At 62.3% G+C, this 14,520-nt stretch overlaps 2 protein-coding genes and 1 long non-coding RNA gene across 4 annotated transcripts; 1 reads left to right on the forward strand and 2 right to left on the reverse strand.

Annotated features, from left to right (window-relative positions):
• Positions 1-334: 334 nt before the first annotated feature.
• On the reverse strand, positions 335-2,024 carry LOC132083480 (uncharacterized). 2 transcript variants are annotated; one of them, XR_009419954.1, is made up of 3 exons: positions 1,860-2,024; positions 715-820; positions 335-574 (listed from the first exon to the last, which is right to left on the reverse strand). It is a non-coding gene; the product is annotated as an uncharacterized LOC132083480 (long non-coding RNA). The 2 variants fall into 2 exon arrangements; XR_009419955.1 differs by lacking the exon at positions 1,860-2,024 and adding an exon at positions 1,279-1,319.
• Positions 2,025-2,233: 209 nt separating this feature from the next.
• SMPD2 (sphingomyelin phosphodiesterase 2) lies at positions 2,234-6,024 on the forward strand. The gene is made up of 10 exons (XM_059488168.1): positions 2,234-2,656; positions 3,080-3,176; positions 3,253-3,329; positions 3,684-3,777; positions 3,866-3,955; positions 4,279-4,361; positions 4,557-4,689; positions 4,761-4,865; positions 4,943-5,099; positions 5,296-6,024. The coding sequence occupies exons 1-10, from the start codon at positions 2,607-2,609 to the stop codon at positions 5,637-5,639; spliced, it is 1,230 nt and encodes a 409-aa protein (XP_059344151.1). The 5' UTR covers positions 2,234-2,606; the 3' UTR covers positions 5,640-6,024.
• MICAL1 (microtubule associated monooxygenase, calponin and LIM domain containing 1) lies at positions 6,010-14,475 on the reverse strand. The gene is made up of 24 exons (XM_059488152.1): positions 14,215-14,475; positions 13,161-13,368; positions 12,971-13,078; positions 12,750-12,848; positions 12,520-12,675; positions 12,314-12,414; positions 11,799-12,056; positions 11,254-11,369; positions 11,040-11,166; positions 10,718-10,796; positions 10,180-10,330; positions 9,921-10,108; positions 9,730-9,836; positions 9,600-9,650; positions 9,435-9,512; positions 8,934-9,108; positions 8,759-8,841; positions 8,182-8,650; positions 7,985-8,064; positions 7,772-7,870; positions 7,565-7,658; positions 7,388-7,487; positions 7,217-7,290; positions 6,010-7,128 (listed from the first exon to the last, which is right to left on the reverse strand). Exons 1-24 carry the CDS (start codon positions 14,473-14,475, stop codon positions 6,998-7,000), a joined length of 3,393 nt encoding a protein of 1,130 aa, XP_059344135.1. The 3' UTR covers positions 6,010-6,997.
• Between the last annotated feature and the right edge of the window lie 45 nt (positions 14,476-14,520).

Here is a 14,520-nt window from a genome sequence, read left to right on the forward strand (position 1 = left end):
TTGTTGTTTTGTAGGTTTTTTTTTGTTTTTTTTTTTTTTTTCTTCTGTTTCACTCACTGATCTAAAACTCTGGGAATGAAAACTCAAAACTCCCCCCACCACAAAACACAGGCGTGCCCACTCCCAGCCCTGCTGGGGGAGGAAGCTCTTGGTTAACTGGACAGGTTTGTGCCTCCATCCCTCCCTGCTGCCTGCACGGAGCCCAGGGCTCACACTGCACCCCACGCACACAGACTGGTGCCCCCAGCAGCCCTGGCTGGGCTTTAGTCATGATCCCAGAGACACTTTCTCAACTCCCCCAGCCCCTCCGTTTCGCCTCCAGTGTATTTATGAATTTCACATGAAGTACTGTTTTATTTTTTTAAAGACTTTGTAAAGCTTACCAGGGTTACAATCACCATTTTTAGAGCTGCGTCAGTCCACAATGTTAAAAATCCATTTTTTTATGTATTATATTTTTTGTGTATTTTTTTTTTAATCCAGCTGTGATGGGTTGTATCATATATTTGTTGTGTTTACTGTATCTGTCCAACTTCAAAGAGAGGAGACTGTGGAGCTCCGAGAAAACTACGGTCTGCTGAAAAAAAACCAAAAAACATTAAAATTATTTGTTCATGGGTTGGCTCAAGCAGTTCTGAAGTTCATATTTTATTTCATAGGACTATGAGAGCTGCCACGTCCCATATAACCCCTTGGCTGGGTAACGCTGCGTACCCCAGTTCTGGGTACCAGGATGGCACATCCCGCTGTGTTTCGCTCTAGCTGGCATCACTGCGGGGTTTGCTTGGGGAAAGTTGGGTTGGCCACGGCAGAGGATTCCCTGGGGTCAGGAACAACTTTTGGGGGTCCACAGGGTGACAGAGGGGTTGGTGTGTCCCACCACCCCTCCAAGCGCTGCTCGCGGTGTCGGTACTCACAGCCCATCCGACACTCGGGGACACACACGCGTTCCACCACAGCCCGCTTTCCCCGCTGTCCCATCCCGCACCCGCTATCCCATCCCGCACCCGCTATCCCATCCCTCCCGCACCCGCTATCCCATCCCGCACCCGCTATCCCATCCCGCACCCGCTATCCCATCCCTCCCGCACCCGCTATCCCATCCCTCCCGCACCCGCTATCCCATCCCGCACCCGCTATCCCATCCCGCACCCGCTATCCCATCCCGCACCCCGCTATCCCATCCCTCCCGCACCCCGCTGTCCCATCCCGCACCCGCTGTCCCATCCCGCACCCGCTGTCCCATCCCGCACCCCCGGCGCGCCCCGTTACACCCACCACACCCGCCCGGGGCTCCGTCCGCCCTTCCCGGCCCCATTCGCCCCCCCTCGGCCCCCGGCTCCGGCCCCGGTCCCGGTCCTGCCCCTTCCGCCCCGCTCCGCTGCCTGCCGGGACGCGTAGTCCCGCGGCCCCGCGCCGCTCCCGGCCCGCCGCAGGTCCGCTCCCGGCCCCGCTTCCCCCTGCCCCGCCGCTCCCGGCCCCGCTTCACCCGGCCCCGCTCCCGGCCCCGCTTCCCCCTGCCCCGCCGATCGCTGCTCCCGGTCCCCCTGCTCCCGGCCCCGCTCCCTCCGGCTCCGCTGCTCCCGCTCCCCCCGGTCCCGCTGTCCCGGCCCCGCTGCTCCCGACGCCGCTGCTCCCGGTCCCTCTCCGCCTGTTGCTCCGCCGCTCCCGGCCCCGCGGCTCCTGCAGTTCCGATCGTCCCTTTGCTCCGCTCCTCCGGTTACCCCGCTGCCGCCCCCGCTCGTCCTGCGGCGCCGCTCCTCCTGTTCCGCTCCCCCTACTCCCGTCCCCGCTCTCCGTTTCCCCGCTCTTCTGTTTCCCCTCTCTCCCGTTTCCCCGCTCCCGTCTCCCCGCTCCACCTGTTGCCGCTGTCCCGCTCCCGTCCCTCGGGGATCTGGGGCCGCCCCCGGGGGCTCAGGCTCGGTGGAAGCCGCCGGCGTTAATTAGCGCGGCTCAGGAACGGGATGATCCCGCCGGGGCAGGCAGAGCCTGGCTGCCCGCACCGGCATCCCGCAGCTCCGGAGCTGCTCTTTTTAGCTCCGAAACCGGAAACTGGGACAATCGCACGGAGTCAGGCAGAGGGGAAGCGGAGCTGGCGGAGAGCTGGGGCTGCTCCGCAGCTGCTGGCTCCGCCGGGGTTGGGGGTCCCGGAAAGGATCCGTGGGCTTCCCGATGGGGAGCTGTGTGGCGGTGTCCCATGGCCGTGCCTCGCAGCCCCACTTTGAAACCAGGATGAAACCATCCTGGAGCACAGCTTGCTGACAGGCAGAGGGGTTGAACCCTATAGCCCACCCCTGGCCCATCCAGCCACTGGGTGTAGGGTGACACGGGCGGTTTGGGTACATGGATCCCTGTACGGGGTCACTTTAGGATTTGGGGTGGTCCTTGTGTGCAGGAAAGGAGGTGAATGGCCTGGAGTACCCCGAGCACTTTTCCTTCCTTCCTGGCCTTTGCCCCGGCTCAGCCCTTCCGCCTTCCCAGCCTGGCTCCTTGGCTCTGTCCTGCAGCCTGCCCCAGCTCCTGGGGGCTGCCACTCCTGCCTGCTCCCCGCAGGTGCCCCCTGTGCCTGGCACTGCCTGCTGACCCCTGCTGACCCCCAACAAGCCATGGAGGGAGAGCCCACCCTGCGCCTCCGGATCTTCAACCTCAACTGCTGGTGAGTCCAGACTTCCCCAGGCTGTGTGGGGGGAGATGAGGGCACCACACTGGGGAAGGATCCCACCTTGGGGTCACCTTCATCTCCCCTTCATTTTGGGGTCACACCACACTCCCAGCCCCAGAGGGTCATGAGGTGCTTGGCTGGGTATTGCCTCCTATCCCTTCCGTGCTTGTTAGCCCCAGAAAAACCCCACATTTGCACCCAAGCAAGGATGAGCTGCCTCAATTCTGCAGGCAGGAGAAGCTGTCCCCAAACAGCCTCCCTGCATCTTGTCCCCATGTCCTTCCACCTTTCCCGTGTGCATTCTGCTTCTGCTGGCACTGCAGCCCTGTTTCTCTCCCTCGTTTTGGGTCACAATGGTCCCCAAGAGCCCCCTGGCCCTGTCCCCAGCAGGCTTTGACTGTCACCCCTCTGTGGCAGGGCCATCCGCTACCTGAGCAAGCGGCGGCAGCAGCGCGTGCGGCTCATCGGGGACACGCTGCGCCAGGAGGGCTTCGACCTGGTGCTGCTGCAGGAGGTGAGGCCAGTTTGTGTCCCCTTCCCAGCTTGGGAGGTGGCCGTGGCTGTTCTCAGCCTGTCCCTCTGTCCTCCAGGTGTGGAGCGAGCAGGACTACAGTGAGCTGAAGGCGAAACTAGCAGGCTCTTATCCCTTCTCCCATTACTTCCGCAGGTGAGAAGGGCAAGCTCAGTCTGGGGGGCAGTGCCAGGGCTGGGCCAGGGCTGGGCCATGTCCTCGGGGTTTGCCACTTGCAGGGACTGCTGAGGGTCCTTTAGGTCACCTCTGTCATTGTGACAGACCCCATGCTTGGGCAGTGGGATTGTCACAGGAGCACACTGGGATCCAGGCACCCGAGGAGTCCTTTTGTTCACCTCTGTGGCTGTGAGAGACCCCATGCCTGGGCAGTGGGGTGCTCACAGGAGCACACTGGGATCCAGGCACCCAGGGAGTCCTCCTGCCCAGGGTTAGGGTGAGGCAGAGGTTTTGGGGACCCCATCTCCTCACTGTGCTTCCTCCCTCCCACAGCGGGGTGATCGGCAGCGGCCTCTGCGTCTTCTCCAGGTTCCCCATCCTGGACATGCTCCTCTACCAGTACTCACTGAACGGGTACCCCTACATGGTAGGTGGGTTGGGGGGCACGTGGCACCATGGTGTCCATCCCCACAGAGCCTCAGTAGCCCTGACCTGCCCTTCCTCCCCTCGGGCAGCTCCAGCACGGGGACTGGTTCTGCGGCAAGTCCGTCGCTCTCGTCGTTATGAAGATCTCAGGGATCATCTTCAACGTCTACGTCACCCACGTGAGCAGTCCAGGGAAGAACCCAGCATGGGGGGAACAGTGGGGAGGAGGGGAATGAGTGGCCATACCCCTGTTTTACTGTTCCTCTGCTTTAACCCTGCTCTCCACCCTCTGCCCTGTTCTATGCACTGATTTGATAAAATATTGCTCAGGGCAGAGGGCAAGGTCCCATAACCTGGATTTGCACCGAGGTGAGCTCCAGGCTCTCCCCAGTGCAGGTGACATACAGACAGAGGTGTTGGCAGGGACCGTTTGGAGGGGCTGGGTGGGTTTGCAGGGAGCAGGGCAGGAGTCAGAGCCCCTTTGCTTTCGCTCTCTGTCCAGCTGCACGCCGAGTACTGCCGGGACAAGGACGCCTACCTGCCCCACCGCCTGGTGCAGGCCTGGGAGCTGGCTCAGTTTATCAGGTGAGCAGCTGTGGGGTGTCCCCTGCAGGCCCCAGGACACCTGTGGTCACTCCTCTCCCTGGGGCTTGCGCTGCAGAGAGCTCCCATTGCACCAGTGCCAGTCAGGAATAAGGTGGAGGAGCACTGGGCAGGTCCCAGTCACTTCAGCCGGGTCCCAGGCAGGGCAGGGAAGGACAGCCACCCTTGTCCTCACAGACACACCTCAAAGGCAGCAGATGTGGTGCTGCTGGGAGGGGACCTGAACATGCACCCTGAAGATGTGGGCATCCGGCTGCTGCGTGGCTGGACGGGGCTGCAGGACGCCTTTGCTGAGGCCATGCGCTTTGAGGTGAGCTCAGGGGCTTAGGGGTGTCCCAGGGCACACCAAGAGCCCCCAGCTCACCCAGGCTCCTGTTTCAGGGCTGCAAGAACGGCTGCACCCTTGTCCCTGACAACTGCTTCACTGACAAGTCAGAGCTGCTGCCCTTCCCGCTGGGCATCCGCATTGACTACATCCTCTACAAGGTAACAGGGGTGTCTGCCCACCAGCTGGGAGTGCTGGGGGGGAGGCACTGCTGTGACCCCCTTGTCCCCTCACCCAGGCCATCTCCAGCTTCACGGTCAAGTGTGAAGAGCTGAAGACCACCACGGGGCGAGCCCCAGGCACGGACATCCCCTTCTCAGACCATGAAGCTGTGATGGCAACGCTGCACATCCAGAGGCAGGGGCAGCCTGCAGGTGCCACCCTTGGCACACCTGGTGAGTCGGGGGGTTGCTGCCAGCATCCACTCTGTGCTGGGGGGCTGGTGGATGGACTGGTGGGGTTGGATGGAGCTCTTTGGGGATGTTTCCCCTTGTGGAGGGCTGCAGAGCAGTGGGGATGGGGAGAAGGATATGGGGAGGGTCTAGGGCTGGTATATGGGGTCCCACCCTGCTGATGGCCCTGTCCCCACAGACCCAGCCCTGGCAGATGTGGTGGCAGAGGCGCGGGCAGAGGTGGGCGCGGGGCTGCGGGCGGCGCGGCGGCAGCGCTACTCCTCGGGCAGGATGGCCGTGCTGGCCCTGCTGCTGCTGCTGCTCCAGGCTGCAGCTGCCCTGGCCACTCTGGCCGGGCTGGGCGCAGAGCAGCCCTTCCCCAAGCTCTCCTTCTGCCTGCTGGCCTTCCTCGCCCTCGGCGTCCTCGTCCTCGCCACCGGTCTCCACCTGTTCCACACCATGGAGGTGAAGATGCTGCACGGCACCGAGGACCAGATGTGGATGGTGCTGAGGGCCCTGCAGGAGCGTCCCAGTGAGGGCTGAGCTGGGGCTCTGGGTGTCCCACAATGTCCCCTTGGCCACACCACGTCCCCTTTTCATCCTTGTTTTTAGCTGACTTCAGGTCTTAGGCCAGCAGCACTGCAGCCAATGCAGTAGTGCAGGTTTGGCAGCTGCCTCCGGGGGAAATTAAGGTTTTTGGGGTGGATTTATTGCATTGACCCCTGTGAGAACCACAATGGAGGCAGATTTTTATTGCTGTCTTTTTAAATACACTATTTTGTACACGGAGGGACCCACTGGCCTGGCTGGAAGGCTTGAGGCACTGAGGCTCCCCTTGCCTGGGGTGGCCTCAAAGTTTACACTGGTGGCTGTTCTGGCAACCAGTCCTAACTGATGGAAAATAAAGGCAATATTTTAACCTTTGGCACCTGATCGGGGGGCTTTATTTGAAGGGAGGGGGTTTGCAGCAGGATTGTAGGGCTGGTACAAGCACAGGGAGGGCTGGAGGAGGTGCTGAGGGAAATGGAAGGATGAGGGCTGAGCACGGGGTGAGGGCTAAGAGAGGAACCTGAGACCCCCCATCCCAACACATCTGGGCTGCCATGAGCACCACTTGGCCACAAAGGCAACAGCCAGGGACTGCAGGGGCATCTGAGGTCTGTGCAAAGGCCAGTGTGGCATTGCCAGGCAGAAGAAACCCCAAAGGGGCAAGGAGGGCACAGCCACTGGTGTCCCTTGTCCTCAGTGCTAGAGTGTTGGCCCTGAGCACAATTCCCATAAGAATTCCAGCACAAGAAGCCCTTCCCTGCCCCAGGGGCTCATGGTAGAGTTCTGACCTTGGTTTCCTGCAGCAGCTGGGGGCAGCGTGGACGTGGCATCCAAAAGCAGTGGTGCAGAGCAGCCCAGTCTGTCTGTCACTGGTCCCAGCTTGTACAGGCAGATGTCCCTTGAGATGCACAGTCCAGACTGGGATGGATGCCCTCAGCTGGGAAGGATGTCCCAGGGTGGCTTTGAGGCACCATTCCTGAAGGTGCACCTGTGGCATCTGTCTCGGGTGGCCAGTCACCTCCTTGCTGCTGGGAGCCACCACAGCCCCCTTTTGCAGTCCCCTGGGAGTTTTCCAGCCAGCACAAGGCAAAGGCACTCCAGCCATGCACAGGAACACCCTCTCAGCACCCCAGGGCTGAGTGCTGCTCGGTGTCTCCTCACATGGGCATCCTCCAGCGGCTCTGGTCCCTCTGTGACAGACTTTGGCAAGCAGGGAGCTGGATTTGCTGTGGCAGCTGCTGGCACCTGGGGCATCGCCACCTCCACAGGTAGCTCAGGGTGGTGCCCAGCCCAGGACTCACTCACACTCTGCTGGTCCCCAGGGAGCACTGGTGGCCCCGGGGCCGTGCGGGTCAAGCGCGGAGCTCACTGAGCCGCTTCTCCTCCTGCAGCTGGATGAGGATGTTCCGCTTGTTCACCACCTCCACCAGCTGCTTCAGGATCTCCTGCTCAGCCTTCTCATCCTCAGGCGTCTTCAGGGCATCTGTGGGTGCAGGGGGCCAGGGTAGAGCTGGGAAGGCCACCAGCCTGACCTGCTCCCTACACCGTGCAAAGGGAGCGATGGCACTCACCCTCCTTGTTCATGTAGCTCCGGAGCTTCTCGTCAAGCTGGCACTGCTGCTCCTCCAGCTTCAGCTCCTGCACCCTGTGGGGAGGAAGAGGGTGTGCTGGGCACTGAATTTGCAGGGGATTGGGGTGAGCTGAGCCCCCACACCCGCCAGGGAGCATCCCCCAAGCCTCACGCGATCATGAGGTCCGACTCCTCGCTCATCAGGTTGTTCTTCTTCTGCACCAGGTACAGCAGCTGGTTTGTCCACTGTGTGTGCTGGTCAGCCAGGCTGTCTGCAGGGCAGGGGCACGGTCAGCAGGGTGCAGACCCCCCCTGCAGGGTCACAGTGCTCTGCCCACCCTGGCTTTACCATTCTCATCCCGGAGCAGCTTCTCCAGCTTGGTGCCCTGCTGCTCCAGCTCCCGGAACGTCACCTCGATCTCCTCCAGACGCCTCTGGATGGCCTGTGAGGGAAGGGCAGCACTCCCCTGCAGGCCAGCACCTGCCAGCAGCAGCAGGACAGAGGGGACAGCGTGCAGTGCCACGCTGGGGACGTGGCTGTCCCCTCTGGGGTTACCTGGGCTCTGCAGAACCTCTTCATCTGGGACTCCCTGGTCCGCCGGGCCAAGGTGCGCTTCCAGGTGGGGAATTTCTCCTCTTCCCGGGGGTCTGGGTACTGTGAAAGGACGGTGGCATGGGCAGGGGGCTCAGTCCCTGCGCCAGGCACCTCCTGCCTGGGCAGCCACAGCTGAGCCAGACTTCCGTGAGAGGAGCAAGGGAAAATCCTCACCAACTCTTTCACAATGCCAAGGCCTTTGTCCTCCTCCTCTTTCTCCTCCTCCTCTTCCTCGCTGTCACTGTCCTCCAAACCTGCCCAAGAAAAAGCTGCTTCAGGCTGGTTCCTCATGAGCAAGACATGGGATACAGCAGGGTCCTGCAGGGACTGAGAGCTCTGCTCACCTGGAGACTCCAGTTTATACCACCTACCTTTCTCCATGTCAAATTTCTCCTCCTCCTCCTCCTCCTCCTCCTTCCAGGCGCCTTGTCCGTGCCGCAGGGCAGGGAGGGCCTGGGGTGCTGCCCGGAGCCTCAGACGGGCTGGCTTCAGTGGAGGCTCGGGCTCAGCTTCACTGGTGAGGTTCAGCGTGGACAGACTGAGCTTCTCCAGTGGTGTGAGGATGATCTTCCTCCTGCCCCCAGTCTCCTCACCCTCCTCTGCTGCCCCTTGGGGCTCCGCTCCGGGAACCTCCTGTTCCCTCACATCCTCCCCGGGCTGTGCCAGCAGCTCCTGCTCCTCCTGCGTGTCACCAGCACCTGCAGCGTCCTCAGCGTCCCCAGGCTCTTCCCCTGCCTGTGGGGCTGCTGGAGTGGGCTGCAGCGGGCTGGGTGCCCACTCCATGGGGGACACACACGACGTTCCAGCATCTGAGGGCGCGTGGGCAGCAGCATCAGCATCCTGCAGCAGAGCCAGAGCAAGGGGCGATGCAGCACAGGGCCACACCCAGCCACCCCCCTCAACATTCTGCCTTTCCCCCAGCACCTCCAGGGATTCAGGGTGATTTACCCCATCCGGCAGCGCCGAAGCCTCATCCCGGGGCAGGTCCATGCTGGCTGGATGGGGGTAGTGCAGCGAGCAGTAAAAATTACCTGGGAGGGAGGGGATGGGGGCGAACTCATGACAATCTGCGAGGTGGAGAAGCCGCTCCCCAAGCATCCCCCGTGCCCAGGAGCTGCCTCACCATCCTCCTCGTCGAAGGCGTAGTCGCCCAGGCGCAGCGTGGCCCCGCAGCGCCGGCACTGGAAGCAGCCGCGGTGGAAGAAGCGTCCCTCGGCGCTGGCTCGCTCCACGATGTACACACGGCGCCCGCAGAAGTAGCAGGCGTCGCTGTTCTCCCCTGTCCTGTCCCTCGGCGGCTGCGGGGGCACAACACAGGCGGGGCTGGCACCGGGGGCCTGGCACCCACCGTGCCCCGTGGCCGTGCCAGCAGCCATGGGGGCACAGGGCAGGGCCGTGCCCCTCTCTCAGCGCCGGCTGCTGGGATGGCTGAGGGAGCGGCAAGCCTCGACTCTGGAAAACCAGTTGGGTCAGGAAAGAGGCAGGGAGGAGCTGGGAACCTGTGGGCGTTCGCTTGTGCAGCTCGGTGCCAGCCCTTGGCTCGGCCCTGCCAGCCGCCGGTGCCCTCCCGGTGCCCCCCTGCCCTGAGCTGGAGCCTCCATCCCAAGGGGACACAAGGACCAACCTGCCCTGGCTCCATGCCGGTGGCGTGTGGCAGCTCGTGGGCACTGTCCGGAGTGTCTCCATCCAGCCCCGTGTCCAGCTACAAGTGACCCAAGGGCAGGGTCAGCCCCCCACTGTCCCCCCCAGGCCAGCTGCACCCAGCAGAGCCCCCCTGGGGCAGCCCCACCTCAGCGTCCCTGCGGCTCCTCTTGGCCTCGCTGTCCTTCTGGGCGCCGTCCTGCAAACCCACAGGGGTGGTTGGGGTGGGGATGTGGTGGGTTTGGTGTGCCAGGAGGGTCTGGCTGGGGGTCCCTCACCTGGCTACGTTTGTGTGCCAGGTTCCGGCTCTTCTGCAGCTTGCTGAGGAAGAGGATGGCCCCTCGTGTGCCAGGGGGAGACAGTGGCTTCTTGCTGACCTCCGCCTCTGCACAGGACATGGCCATTTTTATGGGACCCAGCCAGCCCCAGGGCAGCTCAGGATGGGACAAATGCCCCCAAAATTTCATACCTGGAGAGGTCCCAAAAATTTGGTAGAAGTGGCTGAGGTAGGTGATGAGGTCCAGGCAGTCAGGCTCTGTCAGGGTGGCCATCTCAGCACTGGAGAGGACAGGCTGGATGCCCAGCTCCTGCTCTGCTACGTCCAGCAGCATCTGGTGGGTCTGAATGGCATCCTGGGGGTCCACGGAGTCAAAGTCCCTGTGGGGAGACATGGCTGCATCAGGGTGGGCTCTGCAGGGTGGAGGGTTCTGGGGGCTCTGGGCACTCACACCAGGTCAGGGCGGAAGCGGTGGATGAGGGCACAGAGGGCCAAGCCACTGGTCCAGGAGGTGCTGAAGTTGGTCACGGCCACGCCGGGGTATCCAGCCGTGCTGGCCTGGCACCAGCTCAGCAGCTCTTCACACACAGCTCCAGGGGCCACTGGGGAGGCAGAGACAGGGGACACCCCCCCAGTCCACCTCCTGCCTCGGAGTCCGTGCTTTAAGGGGAAAGGGATCCCATGGGAGCAACCTGAGACATCCCCTGTCCCCCACAACCCTCCCCACAAGTAACTATGTTGGGAAAGCATCTGTCAATATTTCATGGCTCAGCATCTGTGCAGCCTGGAGGGGCACAGCCTCCTCCCCAGAAGGCAGCAGGGTCCCCACGTGGGCCACAAGCAGAGGGGATAGAAACCATTGGTATCACCAGGACAGCCTGCTGGACACAGGCCAGGGAGCAAGAAACAAGGATGGGGAGGAAAATCAGGGCAGTGGCCACGTGGGCATGGGCAGCTGGGAGGGATGGGGCAGGAGTGGCTGCTCCTACCGGTGCTGAGCCGGGCGTCGCTCTTCCTCTTCCCATGGTGGTCCACCTCCACCATGCCCACCAGGTAGAGGTCCCTGACCTGCCAATGGGGACATGTGGTGGGTCACAACCTGTACAGAGCCAATGACACCACACAGGGTGGTGGGAGACCTGGACATCCCCCCAAAACCCTCCAGAACCCTCCACCTTCCATAATGCATTCAGTGTCCTGTGGGCTAATAGCTTCAGCTTTGGGGACAGGGCACTGGGTAAATTAGTGCCACCCTGACAGCCAGGGAGGCTGGGCTGGCTGGCTGTCCCATGGCAGGACCTGGCCAGGTACCTGGCTGGCTTTGATGGCCTGCAGGTTGATGTTGGGGTAGCGCGTGGCCGGGTCGATGCTGTACTGAGTGACGTTCTTGTGGGTGTTGTCCGGGGATGTCTGCGAGAGGCGCTGGTAGATGCTCTCCCTGGGTGCAGGGGACAGGGCTGGAGTCACTGCTGCCACCCTCCCGTGCTCCAGAGCCAGCCCAGAGGGATGGGGACACTACACTCACCTCTCAGCCAGCACCTCCAGCGGGGGTGTCCCTGCCGCCCAGCGCCGCACCATCCACGCTGCGTCAAAGGCAGCGAGGAAACCCCTGGCCACGCCGGTGCCCAGCGGCCAGAAGGGCTGCAAAGGGAAAAGCAGAGCTGGAACATGGAATAACTCCATGGAACTGGAGTTGCATGGCTGGTCTGGGCAGCTGGGAGGAGCTGGGAGCTGCCAGGCTTGGCCAGGGATGAAAGAGGGAGCGGCGGCAGGACGCGCACGGACAGGAGGGGTGGCCGTCACCATCTGCTCCCCAGCCAGCACAGCTCCACTGGGGAGGGGCTGGGCTGCTCCTCCAGCCTGAACCAACCCCAAATTTCCTCTGGGGATGGAGAAGGGGATAACCTCCCCAAAACATGGCACTACCAGGAGCCCGCCCAAGGATGGAGTGCACTGGGCAACTGGGATGGGAAGCACCTAGGGATGGGAAATATATTGCAAATGCAAGGAGAGAGAAATGCAAGGAGAGGGAAATGGGGGCGTGAGGGGGGCTGCAGGGGAAGCTCTCACCTCCACCAGGCAGTCGCCCACCAGCCCCAGGAGCACTCGGCTCCCGTTGTGCTCCCGCACCAGCGCCGCGTTCTCCGAGCGCGTCATGCACGTGAAGTCGAACATGTCAACGTCCGGCAGGTCCCGGTGGTTGAGGGCAAATTCCAGTTCGGGCAGGCAGTAGTTTGTGGAGAAGTTGGCAGCTTCTTTGGCATAGCTAAGGAGGGCATCCCTGTTCACGTTGTCTGGGGCCAGGAGGCTCTCGATGTCTGCTTTGTCCTGCGGGGATGGAGTGAAGCTGAGTGGGATGAGGGAGGTGATGTTGGTCCCTCAGCCTGGGAGCACCCAGCTCCAGGCTGCAGCTGTGCCACCGCGCTCTCAGTACCCTGGGAGGATTTTTCCTGTGGCACAGGCAACAGCTGCTGCAGCCCCTACCACCCCAGGGGTGTGCAGTAAAACCAGCATCCACAATTTGCATGCCACCTTCAAGCTGCCCAGTGCTGTGGGATCCCAGGGCCAGATCCTGCCCTCCTCACCTGAAGGATGACCCCCTTTGTGAGCAGGCTCTGCTTCTTGGCCGTCATGACGAAATAGTGAGTGTCATCCTTGTAGTACACGATGTTCTCCAGGTCAATGCCTGGTGACAGGGAAGGGGCTGAGCCAGGGCCACGGGGTGTCCCAGCACTGGGATCAGACCCAAAATGTCTCCACATATGGAGGTTGGGACCATGGGACCACTGACCCGTTTTGTTGTAGAGGTTCTGGAAGAACTTCTGGTTGTAGATTCGGGCCACGCCGCTGATCTCAGCCACCTCCACCTCGGCCCGGCTGTGCCGGTTGATGAAGTTGGTGGTGATGCCAATGGCCAACTTCCCACGCGTCTCCTTCCTCTTGAACCCTGCAGACAGAGAGGTGTGAGCCCCCACTCAGCCCCCAAATTGCTCCTGGGGGTGCAGGGACACCCGTGGTCACCTTCAGGGACAAATTTGCCGCCGCCAGCTGAGATGAGGACGTCGAACTCGTAGTGGCTGAGGGGAGAGGAGCTGGGCTGCAGCACGGCCTGCCAGCCACCTGCAGGGAGAGAGGTGGTCATCAGTGTCCACAGACAAAGGGCTGCATCTCATTCACCCCAAAAAGGCACAGCAGGGCGACTGGGGGCCTCAGAGTGCCACCCACCCTGCAGAGTCACATACCTGCCTTTCCCTTGGGGGGAACGAGGTCCTCAAACCGCACATTGATGTGCACCTCCACCCCCAGCAGCAAAGCCACCTTGAGCAGGATCAGCTGCAGCTGCCGGATGCCTGGGAGGGGAGGAAGACCCTCAGGGCTGCACCCCTGACTGCTGGGACCCCCCACAGCCAGCCTGGTGCCCCCCAAACTCACTGATGTGGTCCAGCGTGCCCGTGCAGAAGCGCCCGTAGAACTTCTTGGCGCCGAGCGCGCGCAGGTCGTGGATGGTGAAGGGCCAGAGGTGCAGGACGTTGTTGCGGGAGAAGGAGTCGCGCTTCTCCAGCAGCACCACGCGGGCTCCCAGCAGAGCCAGCTCGATGGCTGCCCGCAGCCCGCAGGGGCCAGCGCCCACCACCAGGCACTGCAGGGCACGGCACGGGCAGTGAGGGGTGGGCAGCACAAAACAGGGTGTGGGCGAACCCCCAAAGCAGGGTGTGAGTGAACCCTCAAAAGAGGGTGTGGGTGAACCCCCAAAATAGGGTGTGGGTGAACCCCAAAACAGCATGGCCAGTGAGGGGTGGGCAGCACAAAATAGGGTGTGGGCGAACCCCCAAAACAGGGTTTGGGTGAACGCCAGCATGGCCAGTGAAGGGGGTGGGCAGCCCCAAAACAGGGTGTGAATGACCCCCCCAGCGCTCCCAAAGGCAGCACGTCCCCGCCTGCTGGGTCAGGATCTGGCCTTCCTCAGTTTTCCCCTAATTCTCCCTGCAAAGTGGGGTGCCCCCCACCCCCTGGACCTTGCCTTCACCCAGGGCAATGGCAGCAATTAAAGCATGGGGTGAGATAAGGTGCAGCTCTGTGCAGCCCTGGCAGGGTTTGGTCTGCTGAGAGCTTCTGCACAGGGCTGGGACAATGGGGACAGCAATGAGCCATCATCTGTGGGACAGGGTTAGGGTTATGTCCCCTCCTTGGGATGCTCCTATCTCCCAGCAAGGACTTGTCAGCTCCCTCAGCCCTGCCATGGGATGTCCCCAGTGAGAGCAGCTGGGAGGCGGAAGCACGCTGCTGGCTGGGTGGCACTGAGGTGGCACCGTGCCATGGGGAGCTGGCAGTGCTAATTAACATCCTGTCCCATTAAACTCCATCAACCTCCCGCCTGGCACATCCTGCATCCTCCTGGGATGAGAGCCAGAGTGTCCCAGGGGATGTTCTCACCCCAGACAAGGACACAGAGAGACCCAAACCCCCCATCCCACACCCCGCTTACCTTGGTGCCAGCACAGGCTGTGCCCTGGTCGTAGTCCTTGTGCCCAGCTTTCTTATCCAGCTTGCTCCACAGGGCCTTGGCATTCCAGTAGTTGAGGGCAGCCTTGAGGCCGTGGTAGAGCTGCAGCCCCGTGCCCTGCACGCCCAGCTGCTGGCACAGCTCCAGGAAGGAGCCCAGCACCTCCTGGCACTGCCCGGCTCGCAGGAACCTCTCAAAGATGGCATGGGCAGGGTTGCCCGGCTCCTCGGCTGGCACACTCATCCCGCGTCACCCAGAGGCCTGGCAGAGGGACAGCAGAGGTCAGCA

This window comes from Ammospiza nelsoni, chromosome 23 (assembly GCF_027579445.1).
Source record: "Ammospiza nelsoni isolate bAmmNel1 chromosome 23, bAmmNel1.pri, whole genome shotgun sequence".
Taxonomy (NCBI): Eukaryota; Metazoa; Chordata; class Aves; order Passeriformes; family Passerellidae; genus Ammospiza; species Ammospiza nelsoni.